A 17,216-nucleotide genomic window follows, 5' to 3' on the forward strand; every position below is an offset into this window, starting at 1 on the left:
CCCGCTATATCATCTGCTAAACATGTATCTGTGACAAATAAAATTTGATTTGATTTGAGACCTGGCCGTGTGGTGCCAGGATAACAACCTCTCCCTCAACGTGATCAAGACAAAAGGAGATGATTGTGGACTACAGGAGTAAAAAAAAAAAAAAAAAAAAAGAGGACTGCGCACGCCCCCATTCTCATCGAAGGGGCTGTAGTGGAACAGGTTGAGAGCTTCAAGTTCCTTGGTGTTCACATCAAACTATCATGGTCCAAACACACCAAGACAGTCGTGAAGAGGGCACGACAAAGCCTATTCCCCCTCAGGAAACTGAAAAGATATGACATGGGTCCTCAGATCCTCAAAAAGTTATACAGCTGCACCATCGAGAGCATCCTGACTGGTTGCATCACCGCCTGGTATGGCAACTGCTCGGCCTCCGACTGCAAGGCCCTACAGAGGGTAGTGCGTACGGCCCAGTACATCACTGGGGCCAAGCTTCCTGCCATCCAGGACCTCTATACCAGGCGGTGTCAGAGGAAAGCCCTCAAAATTGTCAAAGACTCCAGCCACCCTAGTCATAGACTGTTCTCTCTGCTACCGCACAGCAAGTGATACCAGAGCACCAAGTCTAGGTCCAAAAGGCTTCTTAACAGCTTCTACCCCCAAGCCATAAGACTCCTGAACAGCTAATCAAATGGCTACCCGGACTATTCGCATTCCCCCCCCCAAAGGCAAAGCACACCTCTAGATTATCTCTTATAGTCTTAATTAATTGGTGTGCATGCAAATAGTCATAATTTTTTAATTTCTTTAGCCCGCTCTAGAGCTTAATGATTTAAGCTATTAACACGAAACCAACTTCCAAATGTCCAGACTGCCCCAAATCGGAATTGCTTGAAAAAAAAATGTTTTATAGCATTCATACTTTTTGAACTATAACAATATTTAAATGAGCGCCCAATGCATTTCAATGGCAAAAGAATGCCCACAGACTTTCACCATTTAAGTGATCAACTCCAAATCAACGTTGAGATGTTCAGACTGCCCCTACTTAGATTGCTTGTCAAAGGATTTCTGAAGATATGTATACTTTTTGAACTATAACGATTTTAAATGTGCATAAACATGGGTTTAAATGAGAACCATAGGTACACAATATACTACATGACCAAAAGTATGTGGACACCTGCTTGTCGAACATCTCATTCCAAAATCATGGGCATTAATATGGAGTTGGTCCCCCCTTTCCTGCTAAAACAGCCTCCACTCTTCTGGGAAGGCTTTCCACTAGATGTTGGAACATTGCTGCGGGGACTTGCTTCCATTCAGCCACAAGAGCATGAGTGAGGTCGGGCACTGATGTTGGGCGATGTTGGGAATGTTATTTGTCTGTTAGGGTAGGCTACACTCCGTCTGTAAAGTAATGCTGCTTCTGAACTGGGACTATCTCCCATCACTAGGTGACCAGAACTGTCAATCCTAGCATGCCTGCTTCCTGCACGCAAACCACTCTTTCCTAAAAATAGTACTTTAAAGTTTGTTAAATATCCTAACTTAAAATTCTTAAATCTTTATCAAATTGAATTATGTAAATTAGAATAAAATAACTCACCTACAGCAAATCGAACCGTTTAAGCTAAAGACACCAAACCAACTTTCTCATGTTCAGGCTATCCTAACTTCACATTCTTAAAAACGTTTAAACTATAAACAGTGGTAATTATCGTAAAACTTCATGGATTCAAGGCCAAAAATAACACAGTGGTGGACATTTTCTTCAGGAAATTTACTTTGCTAGTTTTGCAATGGGATTTTTTTTATTTACCAGGCAATTGGCCTGTGCCAGTTTATCGGCTTTTCATTTATAAAAAATTGTATCAGCAAAAAGCCGGCTATTACCGGTAATGGAAACCCTGGTGTGTTTAGCCTACCTCCTGTGGTAGCTGTGTGTAGCAGGTATCTGTGGTAGCGAGGATGAGGAGGGGGGTGAAAGAGGGGACGTCCTGGAGCAGAGAGAGGAAGGTATTCTTTACAGTGTCGCTAACCGAATCCCACCAATCACAGATATGAGGCATGAACACCACACTGGGCACGCTCCGACGCGCCTCACGGAACACCTGACGGACACACACAACAGCCAGACATCATACATTTGCGATATGTATATTTGCGATCTGTATGAATGTGTGTGTGTGTTTATATATGTAGAAGTGTGTGTGTGTGTTACCTGAGCGCAGGACTCCTCGGGTGTCTTGGCGCTGACAGAGTAGAGTGTGGGCAGGTCTAGGCAGTGGACAGACAGCTTGTCCAGGTGGTGTAGCACAGCAGGGGCCAGGTGAGAACCCTGTCCCAAGCCGGGGGGACCCGCCAGCAGCAGTCGAGGCCGGTACGACGTGGGCTGATGGAGAGCTGATCTGGAGGGAGGAGAAGAGAGGGATAATCAGCTTCTATCTTTTAAATGTGTCCTTACATTACCAAATAGGCTATCAGTCTCCAGTTGATTGATAAAACTGTTAGAGGACTATAATGTCCATAATCATATTTCATAATATTTAAACATATTAGCCATCTATAGCAGATAAGGTTCCTCCTAGATTGATGTGAATCTAATAGAGAACATTTCTCTTCCCTCTCCTGTATTGATGACAGGACTGAAGGATGACTAATGGTTTAACTTCGACTTAACTCCTGTCATTCTACTTGTGGCCACAAGGTGGCAATAAAATGCCATGATACAGTTGGGTGTGTGTGTCTATGGGTAGAGGCTAGGTGTGTTCTGCAGTCAGACTCACGTGGTGAAGTGTAGGAAGGGTGTGTGTGCAGTAGAGGAGGGGTGTGTGTGTGTCTTTGGGGATCCAGGCTGTAGGTTGTAGATGGAGGGAGCTGCTCCGTCTGTCTCCTCTTCACTGAACTCCTCCTCTAGCAGATGATTGTCAACGTCTAGTAGGAAGGAAGGAAGGACAGGAGGAAATACTGTCAGACAAACTGTGTGTGCCGCCTAGAAATAAAACTGACATCAAAACTCAGATGTTGGATTGACACTGAACAAAAATAAACGCAACATGCTACAATTTCAAAGATTTTTACTGAGTTACAGTTCATTTAAAGGAAATCAGTCAATTGAAATACATAAATTAGGCCCTAATCTATGGATTTCACATGACTGGAAATACAGATATGCATCTGTTGGTCACAAATACTTTAAAAAAAAGTTGGGGCGTGGATCAGAAAAAAAGTCAGTATCTGATTTGCCCTCAAGCAGCGTGAAAATCTCCTTCGCATAGAGTTGATCAGGCTGTTGATTGAGGCCTGTGGAATGTTGTCCCACTCCTCTTCAATGGCTGTGCTTAGTTGCTGGATATTGTCGGGAACTGGAACATGTTGTCGTACACGTCGATCCAGAGAATCCCAAACATGCTCAATGGGTGACATGTCTAGTGAGTATGCAGGCCATGGAAGAACTGGGACATTTTCAGCTTCAAGGAATTGTGTACAGATCCTTGCGACATGGTGCTATGCGTTATCATAAAGGGCCTCAGGATCTCGTCACGGTATCTCTGTGCATTCAAATTGTCAACAATAAAATGCAATTGTGTTCATTGTCCGTAGCTTATGCCTGCCCATACCATAATCCCACCGCCACCATGGGGGACTCTGTTCACAATGTTGACATCAGCAAACCGCTCGCCCACACTACGCCATAGACGCTGTCTGCCATCTTCCCGGTACAGTTGAAACCGGGATTCATCCATGAAGAGCACAATTCTCCAGCGTGCTAGTGGCCATCGAAGGTGAGCATTCGCCCACTGAAGTCCGTTAAGACGCCGAACTGCAGTCAGGTCAAGACCCTGGTGAGGACAACAAGCACGCAGATGAGCTTCCCTAAGACGGTTTCTGACCGTTTGTGCAGAAATCCTTTGGTGGTGCAAACCCTCATCAGCTGTCCGGGTGGCTGGTCTCAGACGACCCCGCAGGTGAAGAAGCCGGATGTGAAGTTTTATAATATGTCTACAAAAATATGTTCAAGTCCTTACAATTTAAAATAACTTATATTAACAGCCCCTTGAGCAGAAATTGCTCCAGCAAGGGGGGAAAAAAATTTAGAAAGCTCTGGTCTTATTAGTAGAGACATCATGGTTTATTAGGGAGGACTGTGGAATGGTAAATGGAAGTTATTAAATAAGCATGAGAGACAGTACAACTCCCAGCAGATATGGGGTGTGAGAGAGAGAGAAAAGAGAAGAGAAGAGGAGAGGAAGAGAGAGGGGAAAAAGAGAGCAAAAGAGGAGGCAAAAAGAGACAGATGGACAGAAAGAGCGATCCCGTACCTCCTCTACTCTCCCTGTGCTGTGATTCTGCATGGGGGAAGACTCGGAGCAGGACCTCCAGCACTGTGGCCAGTGTGTTGGCCAGTAGGGGGCGTATGTTGGGGGCCAGGGCTCGGCCTGGAGGGGCCTGGGCTCTCTGGGAGGCTGGGACGATGGTACGCAGGGCGCGGCTGAAGTCCCCAGGCCCCAGCACGATGGTACTGATAGAGACAGATAGATCAATAAATCAATACTTGATCCAGAATAGAAATTCAGTGTCAGCAGATTATAAAGAGTTAGGGGACAATTCTAACTTCCACTTCAGTCAAACGTTGTATTAACCATGCTTTGATGTCAATGGGAGAATACATGGAAATTAGGATTAAGTGGAAGTTAGGATTCGCCCCATACAGACAAGATGATGGATTCCTGTCTATTAATACGGACTTCTCCTCCTCTCCATGGTTACCTGACATCCAGCTGCAGCTTAACACTGCTGCCATAGATCTGGGGGTATCGCCGGCGCAGTGCCACCAGGGCCGCCTCTGTGCAAAGTGCTTTGATGTCGGCTCCGCAGTAACCTGGAGCAAGGGAGTGGACGGGTTAAATGAATGAACAGAAAAGGAAGTAGACTAAACATAAAGTTAAAGTTGTAAACGTTAATAGATGTAAGTAAATATAAGTCAGTCTCTCTTACCGACACATTTCTCGGCCAGCTCGTCCACAAACTGCTCAGCCAGTCTGGGGTTCCAGTCCCGAGTGTGGATCTCAAGGATTTGCCTTCGGGCCTAGGGACAGAGAGAAAAAGACGAAGAAAGAGAAAGACAGAAAGAAGGAGAGAGAAATAAAGGGAGAGAGAAATGTTTAATAAATAACTAAAACGACCCTGCTCACACCAGTGGGTTTTTGGTCACCAAAATCTCTCTCTGCCGGCTGTCTCCCTCTGTGTGTGTGTGTGTGTGTGTGTGCGTGCGCGCAAAAGGTTGACATCGCCCAACCCTATTGTGATTATGTAACCATAAAACATTGTGATGTTATCGCCCCCTATTGGCCAACCCTATTTTTGAAACTCTACTAAAACGACAGATGGGCTATAGGGCGTAATTGAATGAAACTGGACGAATCATGACGAAAGATACTGTTGTTGAAAGCCTGGGCAGAGGGTAAGTGCGGGCAAATATTTTTCTAATAGTCCTTTCTGGTGGACGGGCTTCAGCATGGAGCAGGTTTGTGTGTGTGGCGCGCTGTGATGGAGCAGTGAGGAACGGGCCGCCTTACCGTAGTGATATCATGGGCTGGATAGAAGCAGTCTAGTCTTCACAACTGGATAATAATTGCTTTGTTTGCCTCAAAATAACAGACAAATAAATAATATTGTTTGTTCTATCATCATAAAGCTGTGATTGAGAATAGCCTATGCCTAGGCTGTATAGACTTTCATTCTTGTAAGCCACAACTTCAGGACAACACCTTCATAGGCTAGAATATTTGGGAAATAAGCTACTGTTCATAACTTCAACTTGTCTTAAAGCTTGTATGATAAGGCCAGTAGGAGGAATGAGGACGGGTTATTGGCCATTTGGTTTTCAACCTCGCATGGAGGGATTTTCCCAGCCCGCATGATCATATCTTTCTTAATAAGATTAAACTTGTCATTAGATTTTATTTATTGTCTCTCATTATTAGTCTCCTGGCTACCTTACAGTCTTAGGCTTCAAATAACTTTGAGATTCATTGTTTGACCAGGAGAAAGCCATACATAAAATGATGAAGTGTAGCCTTCAGTGATATTCATAGCCTATCGAACGGAGAGTGTAGCCTTCAGTGATATTCATAGCCTATCGAACGGAGAGTGTAGCCTTCAGTGATATTCATAGCCTATCGAACGGAGAGTGTAGCCTTCAGTGATATTCATAGCCTATCGAACGGAGAGTGTAGCCTTCAGTGATATTCATAGCCTATCGAACGGAGAGTGTAGCCTTCAGTGATATTCATAGCCTATCGAACGGAGAGTGTAGCCTTCAGTGATATTCATAGCCTATCGAACGGAGAGTGTAGCCTTCAGTGATATTCATAGCCTATCGAACGGAGAGAGAAGGTAATATAGGCTTGGTAAAATAAAAAAAAGAAGCTAAACACAAGATAGTTAAGGAGTGTACGTTATATACAGTGGGGGAAAAAAAGTATTTAGTCAGCTACCAATTGTGGAAGTTCTCCCACTTAAAAAGATGAGAGAGGCCTGTAATTTGCATCATAGGTACATGTCAACTATGACAGACAAAATGAGGAAAAAAAATCCAGAAAATCACATTGTAGGATTTTTAATGAATGTATTTGCAAATTATGGTGGAAAATAAGTATTTGGTCAATAACAAAAGTTTCTCAATACTTTGTTATATACCCTTCGTTGGCAATGACACATGTCAAACGTTTTCTGTAAGTCTTCACAAGGTTTTCACACACTGTTGCTGGTATTTTGGCCCATTCCTCCATGCAGATCTCCTCTAGAGCAGTGATGTTTTGGGGCTGTCGCTGGGCAACACAGACTTTCAACTCCCTCCAAAGATTTTCTATGGGGTTGAGATCTGGAGACTGGCTAAGCCACTCCAGGACCTTGAAATGCTTCTTACGAAGCCACTCCTTCGTTGCCCGGGCGGTGTGTTTGGGATCATTGTCATGCTGAAAGACCCAGCCACGTTTCATCTTCAATGCCCTTGCTGATGGAAGGAGGTTTTCACTCAAAATCTCACGATACATGGCCCCATTCATTCTTTCCTTTACACGGATCAGTCGTCCTGGTCCCATTGCAGAAAAACAGCCTCAAAGCATGATGTTTCCACCCCCATGCTTCACAGTAGGTATGGTGTTCTTTGGATGCAACTCAGCATTCTTTGTCCTCCAAACACGACAAGTTGAGTTTTTACCAAAAAGTTCTATTTTGGTTTCATCTGACCATATGACATTCTCCCAATCCTCTTCTGGATCATCCAAATGCACTCTAGCAAACTTCAGATGGGCCTGGACATGTACTGGCTTAAGCAGGGGGACACATCTAGCACTGCAGGATTTGAGTCCCTGGCGGCGTAGTGTTTTACTGATGGTAGGCTTTGTTACTTTGGTCCCAGCTCTCTGCAGGTCATTCACTAGGTTCCCCTGTGTGGTTCTGGGATTTTTGCTCACCGTTCTTGTGATCATTTTGACCCCACGGGGTGAGATCTTGCGTGGAGCCCCAGATCGAGGGAGATTATCAGTGGTCTTGTATGTCTTCCATTTCCTAATAATTGCTCCCACAGTTGATTTCTTCAAACCAAGCTGCTTACCTATTGCAGATGCAGTCTTCCCAGCCTGGTGCAGGTCTACAATTGTGTTTCTGGTGTCCTTTGACAGCTCTTTGGTCTTGGCCATAGTGGAGTTTGGAGTGTGACTGTTTGAGGATGTGGACAGGTGTATTTTATACTGATAACAAGTTCAAACAGGTGCCATTAATACAGGTAACGAGTGGAGGACAGAGGAGCCTCTTAAAGAAGAAGTTACAGGTCTGTGAGAGCCAGAAATCTTGCTTGTTTGTAGGTGACCAAATACTTATTTTCCACCATAATTTGCAAATAAATTCATAAAAAATCCTACAATGTGATTTTCTGGATTTTTTTTTCTACTTTTGTCTGTCATAATTGACGTGTACCTATGATGAGAATTACAGGCCTCTCTCATCTTTTTAAGTGGGAGAACTTGCACAATTGGTGGCTGACTAAATACTTTTTTTCCCCACTGTATATATATTTTTAATAGGTTTAAGCTATAGCCTAATGCCCATGCATCCGACAGAGATGGAGAGAAACAATATTTTCTGACTGGACGCTGCTTTGGTGGAATTCTCCACTCTGTCTGACCTACATTCCTCTCCTGCGTTCTGTATCACACATTTATTGAAATAGGCTATAGCAAATGGTAATAGGCAAATAAATGACTCAATGTCACTTGTGTGCTGCCCTGCTGTGCTGCCCTGCGAGACTCCGTTCTTTACTGCAGGGCGCCAGTCAATTTCAAGTAGGCTAAACCATTGTCTATCCCGTCACGATGTCGTCAATCATTGTCGTAATATTGCCCAACCCTAGTGTGTGTGTCTCTCTGCTGAGGAGGTTGACTGATTGCTATGCACCGCTGGGCTGGGACAGACACAGTCTCACACACTGCTGGGCTGGGACAGACACAGTCTCACACACTGCTGGGCTGGGACAGACACAGTCTCACACACTGCTGGGCTGGGACAGACACAGTCTCACACACTGCTGGGCTGGGACAGACACAGTCTCACACACTGCTGGGCTGGGACAGACACAGTCTCACACACACACTGCTGGGCTGGGACAGACACAGAAAAACACTAAGCTGGGACTAATGTGTGGAGTACACACACACACACACACACACACACACACACAGAGAGTGTCATCCTTGTTTATCCTAAACAAGGATAAAACTTCAAAAGCATACTATGCCAGCCACAGACATACTTTAAATTATTGGGATTACAGTATCAACACAGTACCAACATAATGCATTAATTGTGCCATAATCCTATACATGATTCCTATTGGCAGGTGTGTTGAAGTTGGTCACTTCCCCACTCCCTCACCTTCTTGTCAGGCAGGTTGAAGAGGAACTCCCTGTCAAAGCGTCCAGGCCTCCGTAGAGCAGGGTCTATGGAGTCCAGTCTATTGGTAGCACCGATCACCACGATTTCCCCTCGGCTGTCCAGGCCATCCATCAACGCCAGCAGAGTGGACACTATGGAGCTGGAGGAGGAAAGGAGAGCGTGATAGTGAGGGAGAGAGGGACGAGAGTGAGTATGGTCAAACCATAGTAAAAACTGATCACTACCTTTGAGTATCAGAAACCATCACCAAATGGAGATGTCTAAACCAAACTGCTACTCCTGCTTCATATAGTACCTGTGTATCTGGTCCTGTCTGCTGGAGCGCACTGGGGCCAGCCCGTCTATCTCATCAAAGAAGATTATGGAGGGCCTCATCAGGTATGCCTAGTAGAGAGAGGAACACACAACCGTCACACAATTATCATGTCTATTAAGTGAATGTTAAGTATCCCTATATTTCTGTTAGTACGGTGCTATCACTCCTATTAGTACGCCTGTGCAGTGTCTCACTGTGGATGGACCTGGCCTGAGTGCAATGGCAACTATGTACTGTGGAAATACGGTGAAGTTAACATTGTTAAACTGGAATCTAGTCGTTGTATCATTTTGAGTTAACAAAGTCTAACAACTCTCACAAGGTAAGAACACTCTGGACTAGAGGTCTTTACGGATCCATCTGTACCCGAATACACAAGACCCGATCCGGGACCCAAGTGGGTCCAGATCCAGAATTCTAAATAATGTCACGGGTATGTGTAATTCTAACTGACTTGTCTGGAAGGGCCCATACAGATCAGAACACGACTGCTGCAGTGGAGATAGATAAGATAAGATAGATAAGATAGATAAGATAGATAAGATAAGATAGATAGATAGAGAGAAATTGTATCATTTATGCTGCTGCTCTTGCTTTTCACGTGAGTAGAGCGTGGCGCGTGCAGCTTGTTGTTGGCCAATCATCAAAGCGGCAATAGGCTACAGTCATAGAGCCTCGCTCCGTGTGTGGCAAAAGTTAGGCGAAACACTATACATACAAAAGTATGAAGACACCCCTTGAAATTAGTGGGTTTGGCTCTAATCAGCCACACACGTTGCTGACAGGTGTATAAAATCAAGCACGCAGACGTGCAATCTCCATAGACAAACATTGGCAGCAGAATGGCCTTACTAAAGAGCTCAGTGACTTTCAACATGGCATCGTCATAAGATGCCACCTTTCCAACAAGAGCTGCCCCAGTCAACTGTAAGTGCTGTTATTGTGAAGTGGAAACATCTAGGAGCAACAACGGCTCAGCTGCGAAGTGGTAGGCCACACAAGCTCACAGAATCGTCTGTCCTCGGTTGCCACACTCACTACCGAGTTCCAAACTGCCTCTGGAAGCAACGTCAGCAAAATAACTGTTAGTCCGGAGCTTCATGAAATGGGTTTTCATGGCCGAGCAGCAGCACACAAGCCTAAGATCACCATGCGTAATGCCAAGCGTCGGCTGGAGTAGTGTAAAGCTCGCCCCCATTGGACTCTGGAGCAATGGAAACGTTTTCTCTGGAGTGATGAATCCCGTTTCACCATCTGACAGTCTGACGGACAAATCTGGGTTTGGCGGATGCCAGGAGAACGCTACCTCCCCCAATGCATAGTGCCAACTGTAAACTTTGGTGGTGGAGGAATAATGGTCTGGGGCTGTTTTTCATGGTTCGGTCTAGGCCCCTTGGTTCCAGTGAAGGAGATTCTTAACGCTACTGCATATAATGACATTCTGTGCTTCCAACATTGTGCCAACAGTTTGGGGAAGGTCCTTTCCTGTTTCAGCATGACAATGCCCCCGTGCACAAAGCGAGGTCCATACAGAAATGGTTTGTCGAGATCGGTGTGGAAGAACTTGACTGGCCTGCACAGAGCCCTGACCTCAACCCCATTGAACACCTTCGCGATTAACTGGAACGTCGACTGCGAGCCAGGTCTAATCGCCCAACATCAGTGCCCGACCTCACGAACGCTCGTGGCTGAATGGAAGCAAGTCCCCGCAGCAATGTTCCAACATCTAATGGAAAGCCTTTCCAGAACAGTGGAGGCTGTTATAGCAGCAAAGGGGGGACCAACTCCATATTAATGCCCATGATTTTGGAATGAGATGTTCGACGAGCAGGTGTCCACATACTTTTGGTCATGTAGTGTATCTAATCAATGGATGGAATTAAAATTACGAAATTAAATGTTAAAGGAGAAGGATTTCAAACGACCAAAGAGCCAACAGGTAGTCTGCTACTTTATATTCTGAATGGGGTTGTTGTTATTTGTAACTGTAAGATGAGAAAGCGCATGCACTGCAGCCTCAGTTAGCCTAGCTAGCTAACGTTAGCTAGCTTAACTAGCTTCTCCAGGTTTGATGCAGTCAAGACAGGTACTACTTACTCATATTTGATTATAAATAACCTAGCTGTGGCAGCATTAGTCTACTATAGTTCGAGTCGGCTTGGTTGGTTGCCATCTCTCCCTCCTGCCTGTGTCACTCGCTCACGGGTCTCTATATTTTTTGAATTAATTTATGCATTTCGGGTCCGGGTGGGAAAGCCCCAGGTCCATTTCGGAACAGGTCCAACTGAAGAACTCTACTTTGGACTACAGGTGCATCAGCTAGCCTAAAAAGACAGTGTTCCGGATGGCAACTGGTCCAAGTAAGCACACTACAAACACACACAGGGAATTAACTAAATAAAGTCCATGACGCTGTCCAACTGATAAGCCTTGGCTCATGCTCACCTGGTCGAAGAGCAGGCGTAGCTGTCGTTCTGATTCGCCGACCCACTTGCTGAGGCAGTCAGCGCCCTTCCTCATGAAGAAAGACACTTTCTTGTCACCTTGACTACACTCGTTGGCCAAAGCCCGCGCTACTAGGGTCTTCCCTGTACCTGGTGGGCCGTAGAACAGACACCCTCTGTAGGAGAGGAGGGGGGCAGAGAGAGACAGAGAGACAGGTAAATAACAAGTCTCACTTTTATTGACCGAGGAACTACACATTGTAACCATTCAGTTTTTCCTCATCTGTCTTGAAATTAAATAACTGTTATAAATTGCAAACAAAGAAGGATACATGCTTGATATGTCTGAACATGAATACATGCGAGTTTCCAGGTGGCTTTGCTCTTTACCTTGGTGGCTGTATCTTGAACCTCTCGAAAACCTCTGGGTAGAGGAGTGGGAAGACCACCATCTCCTTCAGGGACTGGATGTGGTTGGACAGCCCTCCTACGCTGTCAAACTTCACTGAGGTGTCCAGATTCATGGGGTCCACGTCAGCGAGGCTAGCTCCCACCTTGGCCCTGTCCCTCAGCACCCCACTGGCCAGGTCCTCTGCTCTCAAGTTCATAGGCAGACACCTTTACAAATAGCAAGTGTTAGCACTGTGCTTCCAGATATATCTGCAGCTCAACACTGATAGACCGGTGACAGACAGTCGATGTGCTGTGGTCCTTTGTAGCTCAGTGCGTCGAGCATGGTGCTTGTTACGCCAGGGTAGTGTGTTCAATTCCCGGGACCGCCCATATGTAAAATGCATGCACACATGACTAAGTCGCTTTGGATAAAAGTGTCTGCTAAATGGCATATTATTATTGCTGTGAGCTTTCTGGTGCATAACGGCTGCAGTGTATCACTAGGGCTGTTGTGGTGATCGTATTTCCACCACACCAACGGTCACAAGTCATGATTGCAGTCAAATTTCATGTGACGGTTTAGTCACGGTAATTAGGGTCCTCCAAGCTCTGATGCTGCTGATGGTCATTAGTAGCCTACCAAACTTGCTAACTGCCTGGTACTCAGCACTCTATTGTCCCTCTAATCACTGACATTAATGCAAATGTAATCGAAAATCTAATCAAAAGACTTCATGAGCGTCCATGAGCTCATGTTGCGCAACATTTCTATAGGCTATGCAATTGCGTGAGAAAAGGAGGATCCTATAAGCTTTCTATAGGCTAATCAACTTTCCTAATATTAAGCACATTGCGTCACTTTACAACAGGAGTATAAGCCTACCTGGCTGAAAATGAACCACGGGAAAAGCGTCCTCCCTTCGTTATTTAAGTGCATAGATGATACGTCTTTTTTTCTTATTGGGTATGACACTACAAGCTTGTCACACCTGTATTTGGGGAGTTTCTCCAATTCTTCTCTACAGATTCTTTCAAGCTCTGTCAGGTTGGATGGGTAGGGTCGCTGCACAGCTATTTTCAGGTCTCTCCAGAGATGTTCGATTGGGTTCAAGTCCGGGCCCTGGCTGGGCCACTCAAGGACATTCAGAGACTTGTCCCGAAGGACACTCCTGCGTTGTCTTGACTGTGTGCTTAGGGTTGTTGACCTGTTGGAAGGTGAACCTTCACCCCAGTCTGAGGTCCTGAGCGCTATGGAGCAGGTTTTCATCAAGGCTCTCTATGTACTTTGCTCCGTTCATCATTCCCTCGATCCTGACTAGTCTCCCAGTTCCTGCCGCTGCAAAACATCCCCACAGCATGATGCTGCCACCACCATGCTTCACTGTAGGGATGGTGCCAGGTTTCCTCCAGATGTGATGCTTGGCATTCAGGACAAAGAGTTCAATCTTGGTTTCATCAGACCAGAGAATCTTGTTTCTCATGGTCAGAGTCCTTTAGGTGCCTTTTGGCAAACTCAAAATGGGCTGTCATGTGCCTTTTACTGAGGAGTGGCTTCCGTCTGGCCACTCTACCATAAAGGCCTGATTGGTGGAGTGCTGCAGAGATGGTTGTCCTTCTGGAAGGTTCTCCCATCTCCACCGATTGCTCAGTTTGGCAGGGCGGAAGAGTCTTGGTGGTTCCAAACTTCTTCCATTTAAGAATGATGGAGGCCACTGTGTTCTTGCTGCATAAATGTTTTGCTACCCTTCCCCAGATCTGTGCCTCGACACAATCCTAAAATAAATCTAAAAACCTGTTTTCGCTTTGTCATTATAGGGTAATTGTGTGTAGATTGATGAGGATGTTTTATTTATTTAATCCATTTTAGAATAAGGCTGTAACGTAACAAATTGTGGAATAATTCAAGGGGTCTGAATACTTTCCGAATGCACTCTGTAAAGACAACACTAAATTAAGAATAGTTTGATGGGTGACAATACTATCACTTGTGGATTATATATTATCACTTGTGAATGATGTCCAGCTTGTGCAGTAAGGCAAGAAACAGCTTGCCTTTTTTTGCGACTTCTTCAAATCATAGTAGCACACCTCATATAGTCTAGCCCATAGACTTAAATGTTTTGATAAGGTTTGTATTACAACTGAAGTGCCAAATAACTTCTTAAAATGAAGCACATTAATCCGCTTTATAACCGGTGTAGAGCCTAACTGCCATGCATAGGCTGCGGGTGAGTTTCAAGTTTGGGGAAGATAATTTTCACCATAAAAATGCAGCTTTAAAATAAAGCATTACATGCATAATCACATTATGTCGTCACTTTAAAGAAAAGTGCTAATATATTTGAAAATCACGTCAAACACTTATCATCAAAACAGCAATCATACTTTCAAAACTCACCTCACTGTGATGATCAATTTGAAAAAATAAGTTCAACAGCAGGTTGAAACAGTGTCAACAAAATGGACACCGCTTTCTAAGGTGAAGATTCATTCTAAAACACCCATATGCTTATGAGTCCAAGCCCAAAAAAATACAAAACTGAATTAAAATGATGATTGTGCCATTATACAATACATTTTACATTTTAGTCATTTAGCAGACGCTCTTATCCAGAGCGACTTACAGTTAGTGAGTGCATACATTTTCATACTGGCCCCCCGTGGGAATCGAACCCACAACCCTGGCGTTGCAAGCGCCATGCTCTACCAACGGAACTACAGGAGTCCCAATACATAGCCTACTGCATATTATGCATGGCAGAAAAACATACAACAAAACTGATTTAAGAGGTCTTTGGTACATCATTAGTCTAGCCTTGGAGTGTGGATTGTATTATTATGCATACTGGATGGACTGGTTACCTTATGCTACGCTCCAAAATGTATATCCATGAGTCTGGGAGAGAATGTATAGCCATAGGCGATGCTGTTGGTTCATTGATTGTGTAGGGCGGCTTACAGGTAGCCTACAATTAGTGAATTTATATTTGATTTTGAATAACCTAGTAATATTTATTTAATTTTTTTCTCCCCCATAATTGAGTGACATTACCTTTAGCTATACAGAATATCTCACCACCATGCGCTTCCATCTCCCCTCTCTCCTTTATTCCTTTCTCGAGCACGCAGACGGGCTTTCAACAAATTTAGTGAAATGTGTTTCGTTGCGAAAACATGTTACTATTGATGTTCCCGAACAGATTTCACTTGGTTTCCCAAATGAAGCACTGGGTAGCTGCAGGAACAAGGTTGGAGAGCCCATGGCATACAGAGTTTGGGTGAAATATAACATATCAGGCAGCGAGAGCATGCTCCTCAAACAGTGGTTGACGCGTGGAGTGAAATAAGTGTTCATGTATTTATTTCTCAGCTGCTCATATGAAGCACATGCTCCACTATAAAACCAAAGTAAGTAGCCTATAAAAACGGACCGGCGGGAAAGCTCGCGGCCTCCATTGCCTATTCGAGTGCATACAGACAACATGTATTTTTTCCCCTGCCCATTTGATAATGGCCCATTCTAAATCGAAACTCATTTGACATATTAGTAAAGACAAGATTACATTGAGAATAGTCTGATGGGTGAATATCACTTGATGAGAGAACAGCTGTGCAGCCTGAGGCAAGGAACAGAGTGCAAGCTTTTTCTGCTTCTTTCTCAAATCATCAATATCCGAGTCGCACCATGCAGCTCATATATGTTTTGATTTCTAAGACATTCTAAGGTGTGTATCATTCACAACTAAAGTTGCCAAATAACTCTAAATCTAGCATATAGGACCCGTTTCAAGTGATCGCTTTTACGCTCAATATAGCCATGTCATACTCGCACCGTAACAGGAAAATTAACATTACATTTTTTACAGCTAAGTTCAATTATATTCTTCTTACCAAAAAAATATGGCACGGGACTTAAGCATATCTTGTCAGCTAAATTAACAAGCCTATAGCCTATGGCATGGAGCATAGCCAGATAACATACAGTAAGCCAACTCATATTCTGTTCTTCTGAAATACATTTTCTTCATATCATAATGTTTCTTTAGACCTGACTAAAATAATTTATGCATTTATAGTGATGGTGTATATTAAATTGGCCTGGAGTGTTTATTTTAATTAACGGTCAATTACTGTGAGACGGGCAGTCTTTTGCATGACGATAACCGGCTGACAAAATTTTAAGACCGCCACAACCCTATGTATCACCACCATATGTACATACATTATGGGTGGTGAATGGAAAGTGCTGTGAACTAGTGAAAAGACATGTATGCATGTATGGTATATCAAAATCCACTAGGTGAGTGACAGAGAAAAAGGAGGAGAGGTATTCACCTGTTCCTGGCCCGGTTCATGCTCTTGCTTTTCCTCCTCTCGAATCTGTCCTCGTCAGACGACGACGTGGTGTCGCTACTGTGGATAGCATGCTTCTTCACTCTGGACCACAGGGGGAGAGAAAAAAGACAGATCGCTCCATATTACACCATGTCAATGTATAGGTAAGCAGTGTTTTTCTTATAAATAATTGATCACGCTGGGTACAAGACCAACCGTATATGGCTTCTCCTAGCTGGGGATCTGTGGGTGTCAAACAGTGAGGGATTGGTTTGTTTTCTGTTGACGGGCTCTAGAATGCAATCATAGAGACAGAAGATGTTAAAAAGCAGCAGTCCTCTAGAGGTATAAAGCAAAGACTACCAGGAAATGGTTTCATGCAAGAAAAGGAAAGCTTCAGGCAATTTAGAGGGCCAGTTTCCCAGACCCAGATACAGCCTAATACTCCTTGACTAAAAGCTTAATGGTGAATCTGGGGCCGGGAAACTGGCCCTTAGTGATGGCAAAAATCACAAAATAATCTGTTTTTTTCTTTACCAATAGGTGGAGCCTCGTATCTCTGTACAGTCTTGCGCTGCCTCAGGTTGTACGGTCTGTCATTCTCCTCTCCTACCTCCTCTGCCTCGTCTCCATCCTCATCATCCTCATCCTCCGCTTCATCATCCTCCTCTTCCCCATGAGACTCTGAGACAAAGTAAACAAGAAAAATATACTTTTTTTGGGGGGTGGGGGGGTACTTTTTACTCACCAACTTCGTGATATCCAATTGGTAGTTA

At 44.3% G+C, this 17,216-nt stretch overlaps 1 protein-coding gene across 3 annotated transcripts in view; it reads right to left on the bottom strand.

The window, feature by feature from the left end:
• atad2b (ATPase family AAA domain containing 2B) overlaps positions 1 to 17,216 on the bottom strand; it is a 137,246-nt gene that overhangs the window by 106,306 nt on the left and 13,724 nt on the right. For all 3 annotated transcript variants that reach the window (XM_041860266.2, XM_041860267.2, XM_041860265.2), the window contains exons 7-19: positions 16,978 to 17,124; positions 16,657 to 16,732; positions 16,441 to 16,542; positions 12,103 to 12,330; positions 11,714 to 11,888; positions 9,248 to 9,336; positions 8,932 to 9,091; positions 4,993 to 5,083; positions 4,765 to 4,876; positions 4,317 to 4,516; positions 2,781 to 2,928; positions 2,216 to 2,402; positions 1,920 to 2,105 (exon numbers count right to left, since the gene is read on the bottom strand). In XM_041860266.2, coding sequence (XP_041716200.2) covers positions 1,920 to 2,105; positions 2,216 to 2,402; positions 2,781 to 2,928; positions 4,317 to 4,516; positions 4,765 to 4,876; positions 4,993 to 5,083; positions 8,932 to 9,091; positions 9,248 to 9,336; positions 11,714 to 11,888; positions 12,103 to 12,330; positions 16,441 to 16,542; positions 16,657 to 16,732; positions 16,978 to 17,124 — 1,901 coding nt within the window. The remainder of the gene's footprint in view (positions 1 to 1,919; positions 2,106 to 2,215; positions 2,403 to 2,780; positions 2,929 to 4,316; positions 4,517 to 4,764; positions 4,877 to 4,992; positions 5,084 to 8,931; positions 9,092 to 9,247; positions 9,337 to 11,713; positions 11,889 to 12,102; positions 12,331 to 16,440; positions 16,543 to 16,656; positions 16,733 to 16,977; positions 17,125 to 17,216) is intronic.

The sequence above is a fragment of the Coregonus clupeaformis genome, chromosome 33, assembly GCF_020615455.1.
Source record: "Coregonus clupeaformis isolate EN_2021a chromosome 33, ASM2061545v1, whole genome shotgun sequence".
NCBI classification, from domain to species: domain Eukaryota; kingdom Metazoa; phylum Chordata; class Actinopteri; order Salmoniformes; family Salmonidae; genus Coregonus; species Coregonus clupeaformis.